The sequence below is a fragment of the Convolutriloba macropyga genome, chromosome 3 (assembly GCF_964194025.1).
Source record: "Convolutriloba macropyga chromosome 3, txConMacr16.3, whole genome shotgun sequence".
Classification (NCBI taxonomy): Eukaryota; Metazoa; Xenacoelomorpha; order Acoela; family Convolutidae; genus Convolutriloba; species Convolutriloba macropyga.
This window is the reverse complement of record NC_134470.1, coordinates 12,141,870-12,154,758: the sequence shown is the minus strand read 5'-3', so window position 1 is coordinate 12,154,758 and position 12,889 is coordinate 12,141,870. Positions and strand designations below refer to the sequence as shown.

Genomic DNA, 12,889 nt, shown 5'->3' with positions numbered 1-12,889 from the left:
GTTTTAGGATTAATTTGTCTAATATTTCCTTCAGGTTGAACTTCTCTTCTTTCAGTGTAATTCAATTTTGGGGTCACCACTTCAATTTCCACAAAATCATTGTCCTCCGTAAGGTCGTTTTGTAATATTCTCGGTTCAATCTTTCCCTTCTTAGGTTATGTTTTTGTCAGTGGTGGCACTTCTACTGTTAAAACGTTTGAGTCGATCGTAGTGGACCTTTTGTTGTTTTTCTGTTTTCACATCCTCAATAACAAAGTTCAGATCGTTTATTATTTCACGTATTACCCGTGGTCCCCTGTAAAAGGATTTAAATTTCTTTGTCTGGCCAGTTTTTATTGTGGGGTTAAACACCATTACTAAATCACCTACTTCATATTGTGGTCCAAATGTGCTACGGTCAAAGTAGGTTTTTTGTCTTTCTTGCTCAACATCCATGCTTTCCCGTACCAGCTCATGGCACGTATGTAGTTCGTCTTTCAAGCAACCAACGTAATCACTCAAAGTTGGGTAGAATTTGGTTTGTATTGTTTGATACATGCAATCAATCGGCACCGCGCATGATCGTCCGAAAAGGAGGTAAAAGGGGCTGTACTTCGTAACAGAGTGAATTGATGATCTGTACGCCAGCCATCATTACTAGCGGAAGGTAGTCGCTCCAGGTGTTGTGATGTTCACCCACATATTTTGCAAGACTCTCTTCGATTGTGCGATTGGTGCGCTCTATCATTGCGTTTCCTTGAGGGTGATAAGCTGTTGTTGAAGTCCTGTTAATTCCCAGGTCTTTACACATGTTCTTGAAAAGATTGGACATAAAATTACTGCCCTTGTCGCTATGAAGATTTGCCGGACAACCACACCTTGTAACCCATACGTTTACAAAGGCCTTAGCTACCGTTGAAGCTTCTTGGTTGCTCATGGGAATTGCTTCATACCATTTTGTAAACTGATCTCCAATCAACAGAATGTATTTGTTTCCGCTGGACTCGGGTAAAGGTCCCATAATGTCTAAGGCAACTTGCCAGAACGGTTGACTTGGTTTCCACGTTGTCAGGCTGTGTATGTGTTTCTGGTGTGGAGATTTCTTTTGACAGCATTCTTCACAAGAACTTACCCACTCGTGGACATCTTTTTTCATCCCGGGCCAGTAGAATCGTTCTCGAACCCGATAAAATGTCTTGGCCATACCAAAGTGTCCGCAATGTTCATGAAGAAAAGGTAGAATTTCTTTTAAAAGTGATCTCTGAATGACTATTTGTGTTAAGTTATTAAATTCGTCAATACGTTTCTGTTTCTTGATTAGATCATTTTCAATCCGTAAGTTTCTGAAATCAGTCCAAAGTTTCCACAGTGCCCTAGGGGCTCCTGCCATGTGTTTTCTTTGAGGGCGTTTGTAAACTTAAAACGTCTTTCGTAATTGAGTAAGATATGTTATTGTGTATAGTCATTGTTGTGGTTTCCAATCATCACTAACAATTGGTTCTAGAATCCCGTCGTTGAACAGTTGAAGGTTTCTAGTCTTCAAAACTTTTGGATCAACACCTTGGTTAATCAATTCGCGCCTTCGTTTCAAAATGACATTTTCTGTGCGGGCATCTTCACGCGTGAGAGCTGGTTGGAGGAAAATATTTTATGGAGTATATCACGTTTTTCAATACTTCGTGCTAAGACCTTTCTGGCATCCCAAGGAGATTTAAATTCAACCATGGCTGTTCGTGGTCTTACCCTTGCTGGGTCAAACTTCCCTAGACGTTTCACACTGGACACTTCTGCTTCGACATTTAGGACAGCAAAGAGTTCAAGTATCCATAGTGTTTTCACTCAAACTTTTATTGCAATCCTCGAAAATTCCATTTATCCGAATGCATTTAATTCGTAGATTTCGCCCCGGTCAATGACAAAATATTCATGCTATCGTTAGAGTATTGTTCGGTGAGTCACGGAGGTCATTAGTAACTCATTGCATTCAGAATCTCGTTTCTGAAATGCCTACATTGAGGGCCTTCCACGCGCGATTTCCATTTCACATTCCAAAACACATTCTTTTAATGATTTCATCATGAAGAAGAAGACTGCTATTTGTTTAGGATATTTTTGGGGAGTTTTATATAAGTTTAACTTGAAAATGATAATGCTTCAGATGATAAGCGATGGTTCAGTGCACAATGGCCAATTTATCTGCGTTGGAGCCTTTTAAAAGTTGTGCACTCGAGTGCTGTACCTTTCATTACGGTAAGATAGTTTAATCCGTTTTGTCCGCCCGCCGGGCGTAATGCGACCCCCAATTACAGATAACATGTCATTATATAGTAAACCATTTCATAAAATATAAATGTTTTGCGTTTGGGTTGATAATAATATGCGCAAATGACTAATGAAATTGATAGCATCCTGAAGTTAGAGCAGTCTTTTTTAGTTAAAAAAATTGACGACATTGACTCAAGTGAGTGTACCTTCAAACCACAGTTCGCGCATCAGCTATTTGGAGAAGAGTAAGTTAGAGAAGTTTTTATTTGAGAGTATTTTTTCCGTTTCTTCAATCCTGTACGTTTTAGCGAGATAGTTTTCGGATATAGAGATCTTTCGGTTGACCTGTACTATACAGCTGGATCCTTGAAATGTTGGATAAAAGTGAACTACTCAGAGAAGATTGCCGAAAATGCTGCAGAAGCTAAGGTTATTGGTGGTTTCTTGGTTTCCAATCTTGCAATTGAAACGAAAGTACTCAGATGATTGGTTAAATATTTACTTGTTGCATAAATTAATAGATATATTTCACTGAGAATTCTGTATATAATTTGCTGTTCAAGGCTGACTGTGATCCAATTGATTCGCTCAAAGAAAATTTTGTTGACGGATTTGTTCAATCAGAAGCCGATTTTGTGAAGGAAATCAAGAAGGACGAAAAATTTGAGCCGCCAGGGAAAATGATAACGCAATACACGCGATTTGATGGTATTGTATATTTTTCTGCCTATTTCTTATTTTGGCTCTTATTATTAATTGCTCTCAAACGAAGGGCAATTCGCCCGACGTTAGTCGGTTATGTTTATCTGGGCTATCATTATTGTGGAAAAACCTGGTGGATTGTATGTTGCCTGAAAAGGAAATTATTTGCACTTAAAGCTTTCATTATATCAGTTTGATTTCCCATTTTTTGTAAAGATTGTTTTAAAGTATACTGTCGTTCTTGACATGCCATGCTTAAATATTGATTGTCTGGTTTGTTTGATAAGATGTTACCAGAAAGGAAAAGTAATGCTGGTGGGCATTTGATCGTTCTGATTTCGTACAAATTTTTTGATGAAAGTAATGGTACTTATTTTTTTCTTCAGAGCATAAAGAGAAGCAGTTCTGCTTGTACAAAGCGGATATGGATACACCTGGATTTCTTCAACATCACAAAAACATGCAAACATTTTTGACCTGGTTCATAGACGGAGCAAGTTTCATTGACGATGAGGATCCACAGTGGCTTTTTTATTCTGTGTAAGTGAAACCTTAGATCGCCTATAAGTCGGCTCATTTTGTTTGAACTAAGATTGGCTAATCGTTAATTAGCAGTTCCCTTTTAATTTTGAGAGCGTGGGTTTTGTAATCCTCAGCCATAATAGTCATTTGATTATAGAAACTTGTTGCTGCATGGCGGCAGTTGAGTTTGCAATTTTTAATTGCTCTCGAATGCGAAGCGATTATTGTAAACGTGTGTGTGTGTCTTTTCTACGCAATTTTTTTGCATGGCCGTCTTGCTCTTATCTAGAATAATCTTTGACTTTTCAAGTAACTTTCACGCATTTCTTGATTTTTGAGTGATTTCAATTGCTCTCACTCCGAAATAAAGTTTGCTGTTCAACCAAAACCGTTTGTTTCTCGATGACAAACACCGAATAGCGGAGTGGTTAGTACCTCCGTCGAGGTGACGTAATTGGAGGCAGGAGGTCGGGGTTCGAATCGTAACGTCGGCTAATGTTTTTGCACCCATAAAGAAAATTCATCTAGGCTACAGCCCCTGAATTAAATTGCGTCGCCTGTCATTCGAGAGCAATTTCAGACGTTAGTCGGTTTATATTCTGCTGGAGTATTTCTACTATCAACTTTCACCCCTAACCATGACTTTCGCGCCACGAAGGCAAAGTATGGAGCTACGCGAAATTCAGTTTTGTCCAAATGTAAGTGATCGCGTGTGAATACGAATCTTCCTTCCTATCGCGGATCCTGGTAGCCAAACACTGCATGGCTTTTGATGCAGACGGACGGGCTCCTCCTGTGCATGCGAAGATTAATAGATAAAAGGTGGCCTTTTTGACGTCGATTATCCTTTGCTAGTATTTGAGCTTCTGGATGGATTCGTGATTTTTATTCAGGCAACTCTTCGACTACGGATTAGATTAAACACTTTCATGCATAGATTTCACCTTGCAAGACACGGCTCAGTATATCATCACCAACCTCATTGAACAAGTGCGCAAAAGAGTTGCGGATATCATTTTGTCTGCTATGCGTATATCCGCCTTTGTGCAATGAAGAACGTGCGCTACATTGAAAATGTTTCCAGACGCGGATGGTGATGGAAGTTTCCGGGATCCAATCCATATCTAAGGGCAATTTCTCTAAAGTACTCGCAGTCTCTAAATGTCTGTTAAATCTTCTTTTTTCCGAACCACTTCAAAGTCAATAAAAGATGCCTATGTCATAAAAGCTATTAATATAGTCTTTCGCGGTATATGAAATAAGGGCCCTGAATTGTTTTAAGGAAAACGAAAATTTTATTGTTTTTAATTTTCTCGAGTTGAAAGGGAAACTCATCACGTCCTTTTTATCTGCTGTTATCCACCTCCCCTCCCACGCAGTTCAATTTGAGTTTGGTACAATGTGAACCTAGTTACTTGAAATTTCAGTAATGAACATTGAAATTCAAAAAGTTTTTTTAGGACAATTATCGTTTTTTGCGGGATGATGTAGTTGGTCAATAAACTGACCTGACAGAGTAAGTGACAATGTCCATATATATGTTAGAACAACAAGTGTTCGAAGCCAACCGGGCACTCGAGAGCTTTATGTGGCAAATTTTTGTCAAAAACAGGATAAACAGGTAGCGCCCAGCGGGCATTAAGTGCTCTTAGAGCCTTTCAGCTCTGTTTCAGCTCAAATTGGTTTGGAGACTTATACTTATGGTGTGAAGGGCGGTTCTTAGAGGTTGAGACACCTCCCCCACTATTGCCTCCACCCCCCACCGCGCTGTTGCCCCCCATCAACCCCCGGTGCACCCCCCCCCCCCGTGACTAGCTACTGACGAAGCCAACCGCTCGCCGTTCGTTTGAGAGCAATTCACCCGACGTTAATCGGTTATGTTTATTTCTTTAGTGAGTTTATTTATAATCAAACCATGAATTAAATTATAAACTTGGTGAAATTTTTGTAGTTGGATTAACGATACGGTCCAGTTGTTTAATTGCTCTCAAACGAAGTTTGTAGCAATTATATTAGTCCTGTTGGTCTTTTTTTTAATGCGATTTTTCGCTTGACCGATTTTTTCGTCTGACGCTTTTGACTTTTCGTCCTCAAAAAGGGGATAAACAGGTAGCGCCCAGCGGGCATTAAGTGCTCTTGGAGCCTTTCAGCTCTGTTTCAGCTCAAACTGTTTTGGAGACTTATACTTATACTTATGGTATGAAGGGCGGTTCTGAGAGGTTGACAACCCCCCCCCCCCCCCGTTGACCCCCATCCCCACCGCGCTGTTGCCCCCCCCCCCAACCCAGTGTTGCCCCCATCAGCCCCCAGTGCACCCCCCCCCCCCCCCGTGGCTAGCTACTGACGAAGCCAACCGCTCGCCGGTCGTTTGAGAGCAATTCGCCCGACGTTAGTTGTTTATTCTGGGAGGCAGCTTTAGCCAAATTACTCGATTCCCTATGCTAAATTGAAATAGAATTTACTTTACCTAACAGAGAAATACATTCTCCTTTTTTTCTTTGCATTCTCTTAGTTCGAAAGTGCTTGAAAATACTTATGACAAGTATCGAGCATGAACTCTCAGAAACAAAACTTAATATTTCTTATCTATTAATAGAATGAACTCAATTCTGATTGGACAAAAATGTAAATAAAAAGTAGGAGGAACCCTCCTAGGAGCTCGCTATATTGGAGAGTTACCATAACAACTTTATCTCATCTGTGCTACCAATCGGACTTAATTAATTTCTTTTAAAATCACTGCGTGACATCTATTTTCCTGCAATCGGTCGCTAAGCTGACTTCTTTTTTGTTGTTCAGAAACCTTAGAAGGTATTGTAATCTACCTTCAAATCACTCATGTGGCTGGGTGTTTAGATAGCAAAAGGAATTAGTGGTCAACGGAAATAGTTTTCATACAGAGCGGTTGCTCTATTTCTTTCTCTTCTTTGACCTTGATGTTTCTACGTCTATAAAAAGAAACTACGCAGGCCGTTTCACGCATTAGCTAGCTTATCGAAACTGAATCTTTTCTTGTCTTTTATTGATCAAAACAACTGAATTGAACTTCTATTTTTTTCTATTATTATTGACTGGACTATGGAATCAACCAACACAGAGAATGTGGCCAATGGTATCGTGAGTAAAAACAACACACAAACATCACAAATACAAGAGTTATAAACGGAAGTATCTAAGCTTCGTAAAACTATTGTCGAACAAGACCAAAAAATTGAAATGCTAACAAAAAACCAGAAAAACTTGAACGATAGGCTCAGAGCACAGGAACGGTACTCAAGGAAAGATAGCGTTTTAATCGTTAACCCCCCATTTGATAGCCGAAGTGTACAGAACGTTACCCTCGAAACATTGAAATTTTTTTGATGAATTTGGAGTGTACCTGGAGATACCCAGCATCAAAGCTTGCCATATTGTACCGGGTCAACTGAAGTGCAACAATATGCCTACTGTTATTTGCAAGTTCATCTACTTTGCTGACCAAAAAGAAATTTTTAAGAAAAGACTAGCCTTACGAAACAAGAAAAACGCTATCAATGGAAACAACATCTACATAAACGAGCCACTCCCTGAATGTGAGGCTCAAATCAAAGCAGAGGCTACGAAACGCAACTTAATTACAACAACACACAATTGGGCTGTTTCCGTGCCCGTTGCAAACAACGAACAAAAACCTCAATTCGTTCGGGTGAACGAAATAAAAGAATTAGACAAGCTTACAACCATTAAAAATCGTAATGTTCAGGACGATGATGTAGACGTCAGATCTCCCGCTGCCAAACGACAAAAATAGTAAAATAAGATGAGAACTAGAAAACAAAATCTGAATCAAAATAATTGTTTTTTATGTTAAAATGTGCTTTCTGTTTTCATAACTCAAAAATTCCCATCATGTTCAACCGGAAGAGCAATTTTATATTTTTATTAGGATTCTACAAATTAGTATTATTTTTGCACCTGACACTGCAGAGAACCACCAGCTGGTAAAACCTTTGGTTAGCCAAGTTCTCCGTCCTTAAATCTGCTTGTGATTTCCGCAAGTAGTCTTTTCTGACTGTGATATACGCAGTCTTTTTTTGAAAAGACAGGAGTTAAGGAAGATTAAATTTGTATTCATTGCTGCTCTCTTTCTGTAATTTTCGCGGGAATTGATTCCATTTGATAGTACTATTCTGTTGAAAGTTTTTTTGCTTTTCTTTTGTCTTTTTTGCTTTTGTTTTGAGTTTTTTGTTTTTTTTTCTATTTTAATCATTTGTAAACTTTTTACATTAGGCTGTCTGGCGGCCTGCGTAGCTAGTTAGTTAATCAATTAAGTTAAAACTTCAACTCTTATCGATAAACATGTCGAACTGTTTCCAAATCATGCTTCAAAACTTTCGTTCACTAACCAAAAACTTTGACGATCTACAAGTATTACTAGAAAGCCTAAGCGAGAAACCGTCGGCAATCTGTCTGACGGAAACGTGGCTCAAGGAATTTCATCACACAAAATCATTGTTCCTAGAGGGTTATAGACCTCTCAACAGAAAAAAAAGAGGAGGCGGTGTTGCTATTTTTATTTAAAAATCTCTACAAGCACAAGTTGTTAAATCGTGTAATTTAAATGGGCAATCACTATGAGAGTAACCGGAACCGTCGAAACCGTCATCTATGTAACTTGCATTTATATGCCTCCAAATTCAGTTAACACTGAAACCATTACATAAATTGAAAGTTATATTGACAGTTTAATAATAGAACCGCAATCTTATAATATCGTCTGTGGTGACTTTAATATCAATTTTTTGAAGAGCAATCAGAAACGAGAGACGTTGAAGGAAATTTTGAAAGGAGGTTGTATGAAAATAATTGATGAAAATTAAATCACGCGAGAAACCGAATGCTCAAAATCAAATTTAGACATCTTTTTTTTGCAATTTTACGGCAGAGTTAAAAGTTAAAAAAAAAAACATGCATATCTGATCATTATTCTGTATTTCTTGGTTTTCAGGCAGGAACACAGATGGAAAACAAACTTGAATACATCACTTCAAGATACTGGCAAGAACTTAAAGATATCTCCCTTATTGAAAAAATAAATTTTTATCTGAGTCATGAAATATCAAAACTGGAAAGTTGTGAGAAATACAAGACAATTGATAACAAGTTTGAAGAGCTTCAAATTTTACTGAAATCAATTTTGGACAGTTATCTTCCCAAGCAGGTTTTAAAAAATAAAAACCATCACAGCTGGGTTGATAACCAATTGAAAAGAGAAACTGCAAAAAAGAATTGGATGTTCAGAGAAAGTATGAAATCAAAAACAACTGAGGCCAAAGAAAAGTACCAAGAACAACGTAAAAAAGTCAAACGTATGGTGAAAGTAAAAATGAAACAATTTTATTATAAAATAATAGAAAAGCATGCAGCAAAATCAAACAGAAAATTTTTTCATTAAGAAATCTTAGTGGAAATGAGCGGGGAAAAAGTACGAAATCTCAATCAAAAGGAAGTAAACTATTTCAATCACTTCTTTGCAGCAATTGGTGAAAATTTGAATAAAAAGTTTAGACAAAGTGAGTGTTCAATAAAAAATCAACAAGTTCAATCTATGTTTTTGTTACCAACGAGCAAAAAAGAAGTGCTTAGAGTAGTCCAGGAGTCTAAGTCAAAATACAGCGAAGACTATATGGATCTTAACTATATCTTTATAAAATCTGTAGCAGCTACAATCGCGCGCTACCTATCCAAACTGATTAACGCATGTTTTCAGGAAGGCATTTTTCCGGACTCATTGAAAATAGCCACAGTAATACCGCTACATAAAGAAGGTGAAAAAAGTGAACCCAATAACCTCCGCCCAATATCTCTTACCAAGTCTTGGTAAAATTTTTGAAAAAATTATTCTACATCGTATTTCTAACCATTTTAAAGACTTTGAAATTTTAAACAGCAAACAATTTGGTTTTAGGGAAAAAAGAGGAACTGTTGACGCTGTTAGCACTTTGGTTGAGTTCATGCGATCATCAAAACATTCTTATACAGAGCACTTTTATTGCACATTTTTAGATTTACGTAAAGCTTTCGACACTATTGGCAGAAAAATTCTGCTTCAAAAGTGTAAAATGTATGGACTAAGGGGTCCTGTATATAATATTTTGGAATCTTATTTGAAAAATAGGAAACAATTTGTACAGTCTGGACAAAGGAAGTCGCAAATGACAGAAGTCAAATACGGGGTACAAGGGTCTATATTAGGCCCACTTCTTTTCATTGTTGACATAAATGATTTGAAAAACAACAGCCCATGCTCGAATTTCATTTTCTATGCTGATGATACTGCAGTTTACACAAAATCAAATAAAGCAAATGCTTGTCGGGAACATCAACAGATCTTATCTCAAACAGAAAACTGGCTTAAAATGAACAAACTTACACTGAACACGGATAAAAGTAAAACCATAACCTTTAAGACTAAGCATGACCGAAATGATGTCTTTACAATGAACGGAAAGCGCCTTGAAAATCTAATTTCTTTAAGTTACTTGGGCATAACGATTGACAAAAAATTATGTTTTAGAGAACACTCGAAACTCGTAGAAGAGAAATTGGTACAATTTTGCGCACTTTTCTATAAATTGAGAAAAGTTTTAAATCGCAGCCAATTGATCAAGATTTTCAACACTTACGTTAAACCAGTGGTTCAATACCGGATTCTAGTCTATGGGACTGCCAGTAAAGCTACGATGCAGAAAATCGATGCAAAAATTATTAGAATACTTAGAGTGATCTTTTTTTTCGAAAGTTTGACTCAGTTTCTCTCATCAGAGAGAAATACAAAGTTTTTTCGGCAAAAGAGCTTCATCTGTACGAAGTTTTCAAATTGATGACAAAATGCATAAGACGTGAAATTTGCATCATGGACATAAATCACTTCATTACACAAAATGAACTGTCAAAACTGTGCTCATGCGAAAAACGAGTTAAAGCTGTCCCCCCTAATTCATCTTTTACCGAAAACAGTCTGTCAAACAAAAACCGAAAACTCTTAAACGTTTTTCTCAAACTGGATTCTAATTTTGTAACAAAAGTGAAAAATTTGAGCGGTGCACAGTTAAATAATTTTGCTCATGAAAAGCTAGAAATTTATTTTTTACTGAATGAACAACTCGCTAGGTTAATTTATTGCTTAAAATCGAAACTTTATTCATCAAAATTTTTGACCAATTTGAAATCATTTTAATACTAACCTTCCTTTTTCTCGCTATCACCTTAATTTTGATTTCCACTAAATAACTTTTAAAATAAATAACATGAAATTTCTATTCCGACTATGAGACGCCTGAAAACGGACCTTATGGTCTAATGGCGATCTTTCTGGTGCTCTTTTTATGTATTGATCAACTGTGTAAGTGCTCTATTTATTCTGTAAAGACACCAGTAAACAATTTATTATTATTATTAGCTTACTTTTAAGGCGTTCAGTTGCTTTGGATTTTGTGAGCCCTTATCTTGCTGGGTTATTTTAGATCTAGATAGTCCTCGAGCGGCGATATGAAATTTTTACTCAACCTATTTACACAAAAGTCAGTGTTTTTGCTACCGCGAGGTTTTGAAACGTGCAATGCAAAATCAGAAAGCGATTTTAATATTTTACCGTTAAGAGATCTTATCTGATTTATGTGCTAATAGTCTTGTAAATGGTTCAATTATTGTGATATTTCACCTTGAAACATTAATTTTTTCCAGGAGTTAAGTTCATTGAGCAATAAAGCAGAGCTGTCAAAAATGACTGAATATTCTTAATAAATTCATTATCTCAAAAATTCCTGCTTCCACAAAACAGTAAGTTTAGAGTGTTTATGAGTCATCGCATCCTTTTTAAACAATACACGCAATATTTGATGTTTTGGTTCAGCAGAATTTCATAGGATAACAAAAGTGTCGGGAAATGTGTCTGGAAATGGCCAAAATTTTTCTCAAACATTTTAATGACAAGAATTCTTCAACTTTTCAAAAACTATTCAATGAGGAGTAATTTCTTGGCTACGTTGGTACCTTACTGCAGGGAGATTTCAGAATTGCTGTCAGATTGTTTAAGTTGCGCGAAAAGTTTTGAACAAATTTACCAAAAACTTGTTTGAATTAACGGAAATCATAAATACTAAATATCAAAGATGTTCTTCAATTTTAGAATTGATTTGAAATCTAAACATGGCGCTAGATAATGAAACTATATGCATTAGTCTGGATTGCATAAACTCTAGTTTCTGTGAAAAGAATTGTGGCAAACATTTAGTTCTTACATTTAAAATGTAGAAAAAAATTTAAGGGCTGAACTATTTGCGAGCAAAATCTTAAGTGGGTTTAATGTACAATTTAATTGATTAATTTAAATTTCTACAATGATGTGAGTAACCAAGTTCTGTTAAATATTCTCAAAATTCTTACTTGTGTTCAACTCGACCATGCTATTGTGATTTAGGTTCGAGAAGTGTTCTATTGATGGAGAAAAACGGTACTGCTTCGTGGGCTACTGTACCGTGTACTTGTTTTTCTGCTACCCAGATAAGAAAAGGGCTCGAGTTAGGTTAGTGCTAAATTTTAGGAATTATTCTGTTCGTTTTGTTCCGGTTCCCAATGTTAACCGTATGTTTCAGCCAGTTTCTAATTTTGCCCCCGTATCTACGCAAAGGTCACGGGTCACAGTTATTACGAATGATTTACAATGACCTGCAAACTGTGTCTGAGGTTCAGGACATCACAGGTATGTAACTCTAACTGTGCTTGAATTCACTGAGTGCGGAGGATTCTATAGATATGCAAGTTAAATTTGCTTCATGGAATATTTTTCACAACTGAAACTGATTCAATAATCAACTTATAAAATGTTGATAAAACTGAACAACATGATCGCAAAGTACGATTCGTATGAGATCTAATCTTCCACTTAAATAACCCTTGTGTTATGAGAAATGGCATTTTGTTGTTCTTACGCTCGCACTCTTTCAGTCATATAGAATTATTTAAAATTGATCGACATAAATCTCGAAGGTGTCAATCACGTTATTTGTGGGTAAATTAGCTGGCTCAAGGTAGCTTGTCATTAGATATAAATATTTGTAGAGCGGAAGTCTTTTAATGGTTTTAAATATATTATTCGTTATATATTATATAACATGTTTAGTCGAGGACCCTTCGGAAGACTTCGTTTCAATGCGAGATGCAGTTGACTGCCACTATCTCGTTGACAATTTTGCCGGACTTTTCGAATCTCCTCACAGACTGAACAAACTCACCAAAGAGCTGCTCATCAAAAGCAGAGAAACAACAAAGATTAACAATGTTAGTCAATCTTCCAACATTTTGATGTTGGCGCTAGTGAAAATGGCAGACGTACCAAAATATAGAAACTTTACTGCTGGCCAATCACAATTGAGAAAAT

General features: G+C 36.8%; 2 protein-coding genes across 3 annotated transcripts in view; one reads left to right on the top strand and one right to left on the bottom strand.

Moving 5' to 3' along the window:
• LOC142335945 (mediator of RNA polymerase II transcription subunit 13-like) overlaps nt 1-12,889 on the bottom strand; it is a 177,974-nt gene that overhangs the window by 71,231 nt on the left and 93,854 nt on the right. The gene's annotated exons all lie outside the window — the stretch shown is intronic.
• LOC142335952 (histone acetyltransferase type B catalytic subunit-like) overlaps nt 1-12,889 on the top strand; it is a 182,460-nt gene that overhangs the window by 164,479 nt on the left and 5,092 nt on the right. For both annotated transcript variants that reach the window (XM_075384369.1, XM_075384368.1), the window contains exons 2-9: nt 2,136-2,229; nt 2,414-2,489; nt 2,553-2,673; nt 2,808-2,952; nt 3,333-3,486; nt 11,930-12,034; nt 12,105-12,211; nt 12,632-12,789. In XM_075384369.1, the coding sequence (XP_075240484.1) occupies nt 2,148-2,229; nt 2,414-2,489; nt 2,553-2,673; nt 2,808-2,952; nt 3,333-3,486; nt 11,930-12,034; nt 12,105-12,211; nt 12,632-12,789 (948 nt within the window). In that variant the 5' untranslated portion in view covers nt 2,136-2,147. The remainder of the gene's footprint in view (nt 1-2,135; nt 2,230-2,413; nt 2,490-2,552; nt 2,674-2,807; nt 2,953-3,332; nt 3,487-11,929; nt 12,035-12,104; nt 12,212-12,631; nt 12,790-12,889) is intronic.